Below are 12,053 nucleotides of genomic sequence, written 5' to 3'. Positions count from 1 at the left end.
ATCACACCTCTAGATGCCCCCATCTGCTCTTCCAGCTACTGATAGCAAAGCTTCCTTAGCACTAGAAGTTTTATCACCAACCAGCAGAGGGCTAGAGCTGCTGGCTCTTGTCTGATCTGGGAAGCTGAGCAGGGTCAGCCCTGGCCAGAATTTTAGACTGACGACCGCAAGGGAATCAGGCTTCAGGGGGTTGTTCTCTCCCTTCAAATGACACAAACTTTCACCTCCTTCTATCCCCTACTTTGGCTTTTTTAAAAAAAATTAAGGATCACACCTGAGTGCCTTTAGACACGCTGCCTTCCCCTACCCTTCCCCCCCCATTCTAGCTTAACTGGTGCTGTAATGTTTTCTTGCAGCCGCAATCCTGGGCACTCACTTACTCGGAAGTAAGCCACATTGAACTCAATGGAACTTACTACTGAGTAGACATAAGATCACTCTGTAAGTAATCTTTTTTTCTTTTTTCTTTTTAAATTAAGGCATTATCTTCAAATCTTCAGATCTTCAAATCTTCGAAGAATAGGGCTTCTCCAGCCTGATGCCTCCATGCACAAGCATAAATTTCTTCACTGGGCAGTCTCTGAAGACACAAGCAACCTCCCCCCCCCAACCTGAGTGTTTCCTGCCTCTGCATTTCTCATCAGAGGGAGTAGAGGGTAAAATGCCTCGCTGCAATGAAGGGAGACACCTCTGATCCCCCATCCCACCAAGCTTAGAAGCAATGTCCTCTTTTGTTCCAGAGCACCCTATGGGGTTCAATGGGGCTTACTCGAGGCTTGCAGACTTACAGGGTGATCTTATGTCTACTCAATAGTAAGTTCCACTGAGTTAAATGTGGCTTACTCCCAAGTAAGTGAGTGCCCAGGATGGGGGCCATGATAAAATGTTACAGCACCAGTTAAACTACCGGGAGAATGTGGGGGGGAAGGGGGGACAGGGGGGAAGGCAGTGTGTGTAAAGGCACTCAGTTGTGATCCTTATTTTTTTTTAAAAAAAAAGCCAAAGCAGGGGATAGAAGGCGGTAAAAGTTAGTGTCATTTGAAGGGAGAGAACAACCCCCTGCTCAGTGCAGGAAGCAAGGGACAAGCACTCACTGGGCTTTGGGCCCCAACAGGATGCTCGCACCATCCCTACACACACGCACATGCACACGCGCACACACACACACACACACACAGGGATAGAGGAAGAGAGGAACAGTGGGCAGGGAATCAGCAGAAACAAAGAGAGTGTCTGCTCCTCCAATGAGAGTCGCTGTCTTTAAGAGCAGGAAAATAGTGCAGCTCTCGAGTGTGAACCGAGCTCGCACATTCGATCAAGAACCCCAACAGGGAAAATGGGTGAGTGTGGATAATCACGTTTTAATGTGAGTGCGTTTAACCTGACAGGACCCCGACTTCGTTGCGATGGCAGGTGCAATGTAGATCGGCCCGTAGAGTTGAATCTTATTATCTTAGACAATAATTCAGTTATTTGCAAAATACCCTGGTATTTTAAAATTTTGAGCATTTTATGTATTTTGAAGAGGTATTGTTCTGGAAGTCTAATAACTCTGACTAAACACTTATCTGGCATTTCACTAGCAACATTATAAAATGTTCTTTAGGTTACAGAGACACAATAATTTGTTTTAGGACCCAACACGACAAAATACCAAAAATCCATGATATCATGTTTCCCTTGGGCCCTCTCTTTCCTGATGCACTCACACACACAAATAAAGAGGCTTCAGTCTCAGGCCTTTAATTCATTATCAACAGGTTCATTACAAATGCAAATCCTCGAAAACTCTCAGGCTACAAAGGAATGCCTCCAGGGGATTCAAATCATGGGAACACCGATGTTGCCTGAAGTTTGAAGTGAGGCTTGCTGGCTAGACTGACTTAGGGAGGGATGTCCTGCCCTTCCAGTGATGCTTCCCTATGTCACCTCTCACTCATCGTTAACTGGTCGACTGTCTGAGCTCCACCCCTGACGTTTCCCTCTTAGCTCTGCGCTGTAGTCTAGCATCTCTTAGGTCACAGCCCCCACTCTCCTCCTCCTCCCCATCCTCCTCCCAGCTTCTCACAGAGGGGTGCAAGGCGGGGCTTCAGGTCCAGCAATCTGGGAGTTAGTAACCTGAGAAGCATGCCTACCCATATCTGAACTGGCTTGGGAAAATGCACCCCCCGGTTCTGGCTGTTCCTCTTCTGAATCTGAGCTGCTAACTATCTCCCTGTGCTAAGAATCAATCCTGGCACATGATCATATTTCCAAGCATTTTCTTTCTTACTTACAAGTCACCACAAGAGGGCCCAATATGAATAGAGGCCATAGCACTCTATGTTTTCTGCAACGGGTCAAACATTTTATTTATTTACTTATTTATTACATTTCTACACCACCCAATAATTGAGGTTCTCATAGTGATTCCAGGATCTGCTAGATAGATCAGAAAACCAGCTGCAGGGTGGGTACAGAAGAATTTAAAACCCATTCCCCAGCAATGCAACCCTAATCAAAATTGCCTTCTCCCCCTGTACTTCAGCAATGACTTCCAAGAAAAATGGAAACAGGAGATTGTATCATGGGTTTTCCATCTCTTGTCTAGTTTGGTCCATATTCATGCCAAACCCTCCCTCCCTTTTTATTTGCAATATTGTTAACTAAATCACTGTGGTTTATGCAATCAAATTTTCAAAGCTTGACTAGGAGAATGTACAGACCCCACAAAGTAAGAAATAAACTTCATAACTGTATCGTACAGCAAAACCTATGAGTAGCATCTCTAGCATCTTCTGATTCGGGCAAAACTGGTGAGCTTCTGCCTATTAAGCCATAAATCAAGGGATACCGTTCCCTTGAGTAGGGTCCCTAGTCATAAAAGTGAAAGAGAAGAGAAAGAGAGAGAGAGTTAACTCTCTCTAGAGTAGAACCTGTCAAACTTCAAACATAATTCTGTAGTGCCAGTTGAAGGAGTGCACTGCCAGAAAGGGAAAGCCCTGTTTCTATAGACACTACAGAAAAAAGTTATCTTAGGTGTTAGAGAAAACAGACAAAACTACTGAGCACGCCCACACACTCTGTTCACACAGTTCATCTGCATATATACTTGGGATGCTACAGCAGCACACATGTTACTGAGGAATGTTTTCTATGGGGCTCAATTCATGAACTCATGTATAGCATTTGTTTTTTATGAGAAACAACTTTATTATAACCTCATTCAGTTTCTCAAGTTTACCATCTTCAGATAACAAAACAGAAAATATGGTGATAAAGAAAAAAGGAATTCATTAAACAGCATGGGCATAGCATAACATTTTTTTAGAAATAATTTGTAGGAAACTGGCGTAAACATATAGGAAATGTCTCTCAACACTGATTCCTACATTAACCAAACCATAAGAAGCTAATGAACAAAAAACAATTGCATCATTTTATGATTTTTTAAAAATGCTTTTAAGTTAGATCACTTTGTCTTAAGCAGTCTGCAAATTAATGCCACATGAGTACCATACAATGCAATGCCATGCAGTTTCTTACCTTTGTGATGGTTTGCCCCAGATGCTATTTTCCCCCACAATGTTACAACAAATATTATTATTAGCAGTTTTCCTTTTGTTGCTTTCTGCAAGTATCTTTTATTCATCCTAGGGGAGAAAAGTAAAATACACAAAATGAAAAATGTTCAGAAGTATTCAATCTATTATTTTTTCCAACTTTATAAAAGTAGTTAAAATGCATTACTAAGATAGGTGACAGGTAACCTTGTGTCAGCCACTCTGCATGGATGGCAGAATGTTAGTCTATCTGCCCTACCAGAGAGTTAGATCAAACTTGCCTCATTTGCTTGAGCTGGCGTTTTAGCCCAAAAGGAAAATGCTGCAATATTGGCTCTACATGTGTTCAGCTGAGTAGGCAATACTTTCCGACAGCAAAGGGGGTGACTTCCCTCTTGATGCTACCACGGCACAAGCCCAAATAATGCTAGCTTTTTAACTATACCAACATAATAACAAGGGGAGGGTGGATACCATGTGGGGAAAAGGCTATTAGGGTGCATCCTATACATGTTTAGTCAGAAAAAAAATGTCTAAACGTGCTGGCTGGGGAGTGCTGGGCGTTGTAGGACTTTTTTCTGTCTAAGCATGCATAGGATTGCACCCTTAATGCCCTTTTAATTCCTCACTGAAGTCTCTTCCCCTAGATCAGGGATGGGAAACCTGTTGCCCTCCAGATGTTGCTGAACTACAACTCCCATAATCCCTGACCATTTACAATTTTGGCTGGGGCTGTTGGGAGTAGTCCAGCAACATCTGGGAGGCCACAGATTTCCTAGCCCCTGATCTAGACTCACACAGGTCAAACGAATGGGGCAACGGACTGTAACAAAACTGCCCCCGTCTAGTGTAAAGCAACAATACATACTACAGTACACATGTTCAGGTAGCTCTGAATTACAGGATTGACTGTGTTGATGTAGTGCATCTGATAAAAAAAAGGCAGGTAACTTCTGCCCCCATAAGGCTACATGGCTGATCAGAGACAGGTATGGGCTTTGAGCCACACGTGTAGCTTTCTGCACTAATGTTAACGCGCCCATCTTCCCAGGATGCTTCTCACAATTTGTAGTTCTGTGCTACACTACAAAACAGCAAACACATGAATAATCATTAGGGTGATTCCTAATTTTTAGTCTAAGCTGCAATCCTAAATATACTTGCTGCTGAATAAATAGCACATATTCAGAACACATTCACAGGAAGAGTCTGTAAATCAGGGGTTCACACCCTTTATGGCCCTGAGGGCTGCCTGGAACGCTGGCTCAGAGGTCGGGACCACACACACACATGCACACACAGTGCCTTGCGTAAGTATTCACTCCCACCCCCTTTGACTTTTCCACATCACATTTTGTTGTGTTACAACCTGGAATTAAAATGGATTTAACTGGCATTTTTACCATTTGGTTCACACAACAAACTTAACACTTTGAAGGCGCAAAATATTTTTATTACAGCACAGAAGTTAATTAAACAAAAACAAACTGGCATCTGTTGGTTGTATAAGTATTCACCCCCAACTCAATACTTGGTAGAAGCACCTTTGGCAGCAGTTACAGCTGTGAGTCTTTTGGGCTAAGTCTCTACCAGCTTTGTGCATCTGGATCCTGCAATTCTTGCCCATTCTTCTTGGCCAAATTGCTCAAGCTCTGTCAGGTTCGATGTGGACCGTTGGTGAAAATCAATTTTCAAGTCTTGCCACAAATTCTCAATAAGTCAGATGGTTGGGCTTTGTCTGGGCCATTCAAAGACATTCAGGTTCTTGTTTTTAAACCACACCAGTGTAACTTTGTGTGTTTAGGGTCACTGAGCTGCTGGAAGGTGAATAGGGATGTACGAAAGTCACTTACCTGGTCTCGCAGCTTGCTTCGCGGTGGGGGGGAGGCGCTTCGCTGCTCCCCCCGAAGTTCAGGCCGGGGGGGGAGGCTTCCCTCCTCGCCCGGCCGAAATTCAGACCGGGGGGGAGGCTTCCCGCCTCTCCCGGCCGAAATTCAGGCCGGGGAGAAGCGCCCCGTCTCCCCGGCCGCGAACTTCAAAAGAAAAAAAAAACACACCCCTGTGATAGGCTACGTAATGATTAACGTAGCCTATCACGGCTAGATCTGCAAAGTCAGCCGTGATAGGCTACGTTAATCGTTACGTAGCCTATCACAGGGGCGTTTTTGTTTTTTTACTTTTCTTGTAATGGCGAGAATACATTTATTCTTGTAAAGGGGTGAATACTTATGCAAGGCACTGTACATATAAATTATATGTGTATATGCAGACATGCATATACACATCCCCACAATCCTGATACAGCTAGTTCTTTCCTTGCTAATAGCAGAGATAAGGAAATAGTGATTTGTATTAGGATCATTGCTTTTTCTTGACTCCTAACATCAGCAGGAAAAAAGTGTTCTGCATAAAGAGATCACTAAGGGGGAATTGGGGGGGGGATATAATGAAGGCCCAGGAGGGCGGCATGCTGTGGTTGTGTACCCTTGCTGTAAAGCTTGAAAATATTTTGCAGTGTTAAATCTGACGACTTTTCCAGGAATGTCATCTTTGTTAATAATTCCCTCAATATAACATGATAGCCAGAACAAATGTTATATAAAAGCAATGAAGGGAAAAAAGTGAATGAATGTCGCCTATCCTTTGCCCTTCCTGCTGTTCCCCATCCCTGCTCTAAATCATGACTTGTATTTAAGCAGTTTTATAATGTGATTGGGAATAAAAATTTTGTCTAGTAAATGAGTTGGCAAGGAAAACAGCTTTGTTTCTGAGCAGGGAGGGGCCACATGCCCACATCACACTTGTAGAGCATATGTCTTGGAGTCAGAAGTTCCCAGATTCAGTCCCAAACATTTCAGTTTTTAAGAGGATCCCAGGTAGAAGGGCTGGGAAAGATGGTCCTCTTCTGGACACTCTAGATAGCCACCACCAGTCAGAACAGACAGTGCTATGTGGATCAACAGGCTGACAGTATAAGGCAGCTTCATATATTCAAGTCATAGAGTACTTTTACTTCTATACCGTAGTTTTAAGTTTTTATATTTTATATTGTATTTTATGCTGTATTTTGTGGCTTTAATTTTTGTGAATCGCCCAGAGAGCATTGGCTATTGGGTAGTAGAAAAGTGTAATTAATTAATTAATTAAGCGGTCAGTTGAGGTAAGTTTTCAAGCAGCAAAGCCTACCACTTGGTAACCTCACCTCTGTGCTTAGTGTACACATTTTTTTTGGGGGGGGGGGACACCCTTTATCTGTTGTAGCTGATGATCTTTGCTTCCACCCTTTCTCCTGTAAGTCATCATTTCACACATTATCGCATGTGTTGTTATTAGCATCTATAGCAAAAAAATGGGTGAATGAGTCAGCTGAATGTTTGACTGCTGTAAACATCATCCTCTGCTGTATTATAGACTGACAAATCCAGGCATTATTAAATTATAGGCATGAAGAAAACATTCTACCATCATGTAACAGTGATACTATTCAATGAAATCTAGCTATAAAGTCATTTCAAATCTAGCTCTAAAGTCATTTCAAAAGAGCTGTAAAGCCAGTATACTCAAATAGAGAAAAATATGAAAATAAAACCCAAACAGGTCACATTTCATCAGTGAAAAACTGATGCTAGGCAGGATAAGAAGTGTACCATCCGCCAGAAGAACATATTCCACTGCCTATCAAAATCAGAAGGGAAAAGAGTGTTTTAAAAGGGAAAGCTGATTAAACAAACTATTCTTTTAATTTTAAGGATATTCTGATTTCTACCAATCTAGCTACTACATTCTGCCCTCTATCGCCTCTCAGAGAGAGAGTAGAAAGTGAGTCAGAGAAGACAGAGGCATTAGATCGGGGTAGGCAATCTGGTGCTCTCCAGATGTTTTGGACTACAACTCCCATAATCCATGACCACTGGCATTCCTGGATGGAGCTAATGGGAGGTATAGTCCAAAATATCTGGAGGGCGCTAGGTTACGTACGATGGTATTAGAAAAGGTGGAGCTTGTGGAAAGATGGGCATTTGAAGGAACAAGTGGCCAAATGGGAAACTGGGCTGGAGTCAAACCTCCCTATAGCCCAGTGATGAAAGAGTGAAGGGAAGTTATGGCAGGAAGGAAGGGAAGCCAGAATAACGTGCATCAGGGAGCTTAAAAGGCATAGGGTTACCAGTCCTACTCTCTGAGGATCTCCTGTAGCTTTTAAGAGTTCCACAGATGGTGAAATTATTCCAGGCTGCAGTACTGGTATGAAACCTTCTATGAAACAGAGGTAGGAGGCCCTCAGGGTCTGAACCTAGAAATCATTATCAGCTAGACAGTCCAAGAACCAAGGAAGAGAGGGGAAACCAGAATTTAACAAATTAATTTAAACTAGCCAGCCACTGTAAAGGATGGGAGGAAAAACAACTCCCATAATCCATGACCACTGGCATTCCTGGATGGGGCTAATGGGAGGTATAGTCCAAAATATCTGGAGGGCGCTAGGTGGTTTGTTCCAGCCATTCAGGGAAACATATGACATGGGACTAATGGGCAGCACTAAGGCATACCCAGCTCCTGGAAAACTATAGCTGAGAATGGTGGATGAAATGAAGAGTATACTGTGACGCAAAACGATCATTACTTTAAATCCGTATTTAGCAGCTTCAGCTCCCCCCCCCCCATTTTTCCTGTAGAGTAGGTGTGGGCCCCCCGATCTGGATTGGGATCCTAGTGTGGGGGTAGGAAGCTTTTAAGATCCAGATTTGGGATCCTACACCTACTTTAGAGGAAATGAAGGGGAAAAGGCATAGCTATTAGATATGGATATAAAGTAATGTCAGTTTTTGCCCGAAGCCTGACCCAGGCTTCACCTTGGTCCTTGAGAACTATAATCCACAGATGGGCTGCAATGATAGCCTTAAGCCTCTGGTTACCTTGCACTGCAAAAGTAAATCCTAGCCAGAATGTACATTCCATTTACAAATGGTGCATTTATATGTCTTATGCTGCATTGACACACACAGCACAAATTGCTCAAGGAAAGCTCAAAGGCTCTTTTTAATGTCATGTAAAATGCCACTCCCCTTCATGGATCACTGCCTTGTTGTGGCGAAGGGGCTTGCGTAACTCAGTGAAGCCATAACCTATGCCGTGCAGCGCCATCCAAGATGGACAGGTCATGGCAGAGAGTTCTGACAAAATGTGGTCCACTGGAGAAGGACATGGCAACCCACTCCAGTATTCTTGCCAAGAAAGCCCCATGGAACGTATCACAAGGCTAAAAGATATGATGCCGGAAGATGAGCCCCTCAGGTCAGAAGGTGTCCAATATACTACTGGGGAAGAGCAGAGGGTATTTCCAAGTAGCACCAGAAAGAGTGAAGCGGCTGGGCCAAAGCTGAAAGGACACTCAGCTGTGGATGTGTCTGGTGGTGAAAAGAAAATCCGATGCTGTAAAGAACAATATTGTTTAGGAACCTGGAATGTCAGATCAATGAATCAAGGTAAGCTGGAGGTGGTCAAACATGAGATGGCAAGACTGAACATCGACATCTTGGGAATCAGTGAACTAAAATGGATAGGCATGGGCGAATTTAATTCAGGTGACCATCATATCTACTACTGTGGGCAAGAATCCCTTAGAAGAAATGGAGTAACACTCATAGTGAATAAAAGGGTGGGAAAAGCAGTACTGGGGTACAATCTCAAAAACAACAAAATGATCTCAGTACGAATCCAAGGCAAACCATTCAGCATCATAGTAATTCAAGTCTATGCCCCAACTGCTGAGGCCGAAGAAGCTGAGGTTGATCAGTTCTACGAAGACCCACAACACCTTCTAGAACTAACACCAAAAAAAGATGTCCTCTTCATCATAGGGGATTGGAATGCTAAAGTAGGACGTCAAGAAATCACCGGGATAACAGGCAAGCATGGCCTTGGTGTACAAAACGAAGCAGGACAAAGGCTAATAGAGTTTTGCCAAGAGAACATGCTGATCATAGCAAACACGCTTTTCCAACAGCACAAGAGGCGACTCTACATATGGACATCACCAGATGGTCAATATCGAAATCAGATTGATTATGTCCTTTGCAGCCAAAGATGGAGAAGCTCCATACAGTCAGTCAAAACAAGACCTGGAGCTGACTGTGGCTCAGATCATGAGCTGCTTCTTGCAAAATTTCGGCTTAAATTGAAGAACGTAGGGAAAACCACTAAACCATTCAGGTATGACCTAAATCATATCCCTTATGAATATACAGTGGAAGTGAGGAATAGATTTCAGGGATTAGACCTGATAGACAGAGTGCCTGAGGAACTATGGACGGAGGTCCGTAACATTGTTCAGGAGGCAGCAACGAAATCCATCCCAAAGAAAAAGAAATGCAAGAAAGCAAAGTGGCTGTCTGAGGAGGCTTTACAAGTAGCTGAGGAAAGAAAGGAAGCAAAAAGCAAGGGAGAAAGGGGAAGATATATCCAACTGAATGCAGAGTTCCAGAGAATAGCAAAGAGAGACAAGAAGGCCTTCTTAAATGAACAGTGCAAATAAATTGAGGAAAAAAACAGAATGGGAAAGACTAGAGTTCTTTTCAAAAAAATCGGAGATATCAAGGGAACGTTTTGTGCAAGGATGGGCAAGATAAAGGACAAAGAAGGCCGGAACCTAAGAGAAGCAGATGAGATTAAGAAGAGGTGGCAAGAATACACAGAAGAACTATACAGGAAAGATCTGAATGTCCCTGATAGCCATGATAGTGCAGTCACTGAACTTGAGCTGGACATCCTAGAGAGTGAAGTCAAGTGGGCCTTAGGAAGCATTAGTAACAACAAAGCTAGCGGAGATGACAGTATTTTAAATTTTAAAAAACACCGTGATAGGCTACGTAAATGTTTACGTAGCCTATCACGGCTGATTAAAAAAAAAAACACGGTATTTGCGTTCCCCTTATTTTCGCCGTAGTCTACGTAAATGTTTATGTAGACTAGACGTGCCAAAATAAGGAACGCAAATGGCGGCGCCCATGGGCCCCGCCATTTGCGTACGCGCATTGTTGTTTTTTAATCAGCCGTGATAGGCTACGTAAACATTTACGTAGCCAATCACGGCTGACTGCAGGGATGCAAACGGCGGCAGCTACGGCCGCTGCCATTTGCGTCCCTGCTAGCCAGCGGCTGGATGTCCGGCCGCTGGCGTAGCCGGCCAGCGGCCCCGCAGAATTACTGCAGAGCGGAGCCGGCCGGCCAGGATTCGGGGGGGGAGGGAAGGAGCGCCTCCCCCCCAGCATCAGCATAATCCGCGAACAGGTAAGTGACTTTCGTCCATCCCTAATTCCAGCTGAGCTATTTAAAATCCTAAAAGATGATGCTGTTCAAGTGCTGCACTCAATATGCCAACAAATTTGGAATACTCAACAGTGGCCACAAGACTGGAAAAGGTCAGTTTACATTCCATTTCCAAAGAAGGGCAACGCCAAAGAGTGTTCAAACTACCGTACAATTGCGCTCATTTCACATGCCAGCAAGGTGATGCTCAAAATCCTACAAGCTAGGCTTCAGCAGCATGTGAACCGAGAACTACTGGAAGTAAAAGCTGGGTTTCGAAGAGGCAGAGGAACTACAGATCAAATCGCCAACATTCGCTGGATCATGGAGAAAGCAAGAGAATTCCAGAAAAACATCTATTTCTGCTTCATTGACTACGCTGAAGCCTTTGATTGTGTGGATCACAACAAACTGTGGCAAATTCTTAAAGAGATGGGAGTACCAGACCACCTTACCTGTCTCCTGAGAAACCTGTAGGAGGGACAAGAAGCAACAGTAAGAACCGGACATGGAACAACCGATTGGTTCAAAATTAGGAAAGGAGTATGACAAGGATGTATATTGTCACCCTGCTTATTTAATTTATATGCAGAGTACATCATGAGAAACGCCGGTTTGGATGAATCACAGGTCGGAATTAAGATTGCCAGGAGAATTATCAACAACCTCAGATACGCAGACGATACCACCCTAATGGGAGAAAGCGAAGAGGATCTAAAGAGCCTCTTGTTGAGGGTGAAAGTGGAGAGTGCAAAAGCTGGTTTGAAACTCAACATTAAAAAAACTAAGATCACGGCATCTGGCCCCATCACTTCCTGGCATATAGAAGGGGAAGAAATGGAAGCAGTGACAGATTTTATTTTCTTGGGCTCTAAGATCACTGCAAACAGTGACTGTAGCCATGACATTAAAAGATGCTTGCTCCTTGGGATGAAAGCTATGGCAAACCTGAACAGCATAGTAAGAAGCAGAGACATCACCTTGCCGACAAAGGTTCGTATAATCAAAGCTATGGTTTTCCCAGTAGCAACGTATGGCTGTGAGAGCTGGACTATAAGGAAGGCTGAGCGCTGAAGAACTGATGCCTTCAAACTGTGGTGGTGGTGAAGACTCTTACGAGTCCCCTGGACTGCAAGGAGGTCAAATCAGTCCATCCTAAAGGAAATCAACCCTGAGTGCTCATTAGAAGGACAGATACTGAAGCTG

General features: G+C 43.6%; 1 protein-coding gene across 1 annotated transcript in view; it reads right to left on the bottom strand.

The window, feature by feature from the left end:
- Positions 1 to 3,631, bottom strand: part of TAFA2 (TAFA chemokine like family member 2) — a 77,954-nt gene extending 74,323 nt beyond the window's left edge. Inside the window, exon 1 of the mRNA XM_084810614.1 lies at positions 3,526 to 3,631. Within this exon, the coding sequence (XP_084666740.1) occupies positions 3,526 to 3,631 (106 nt within the window). The remainder of the gene's footprint in view (positions 1 to 3,525) is intronic.
- Between the last annotated feature and the right edge of the window lie 8,422 nt (positions 3,632 to 12,053).

This window comes from Heloderma suspectum, chromosome 7 (assembly GCF_057233095.1).
Source record: "Heloderma suspectum isolate Gila_16-S chromosome 7, 16-S_ref, whole genome shotgun sequence".
In the NCBI taxonomy this organism is placed as follows: domain Eukaryota; kingdom Metazoa; phylum Chordata; class Lepidosauria; order Squamata; family Helodermatidae; genus Heloderma; species Heloderma suspectum.
This window is presented reverse-complemented; position numbering and strand designations above follow the sequence as displayed.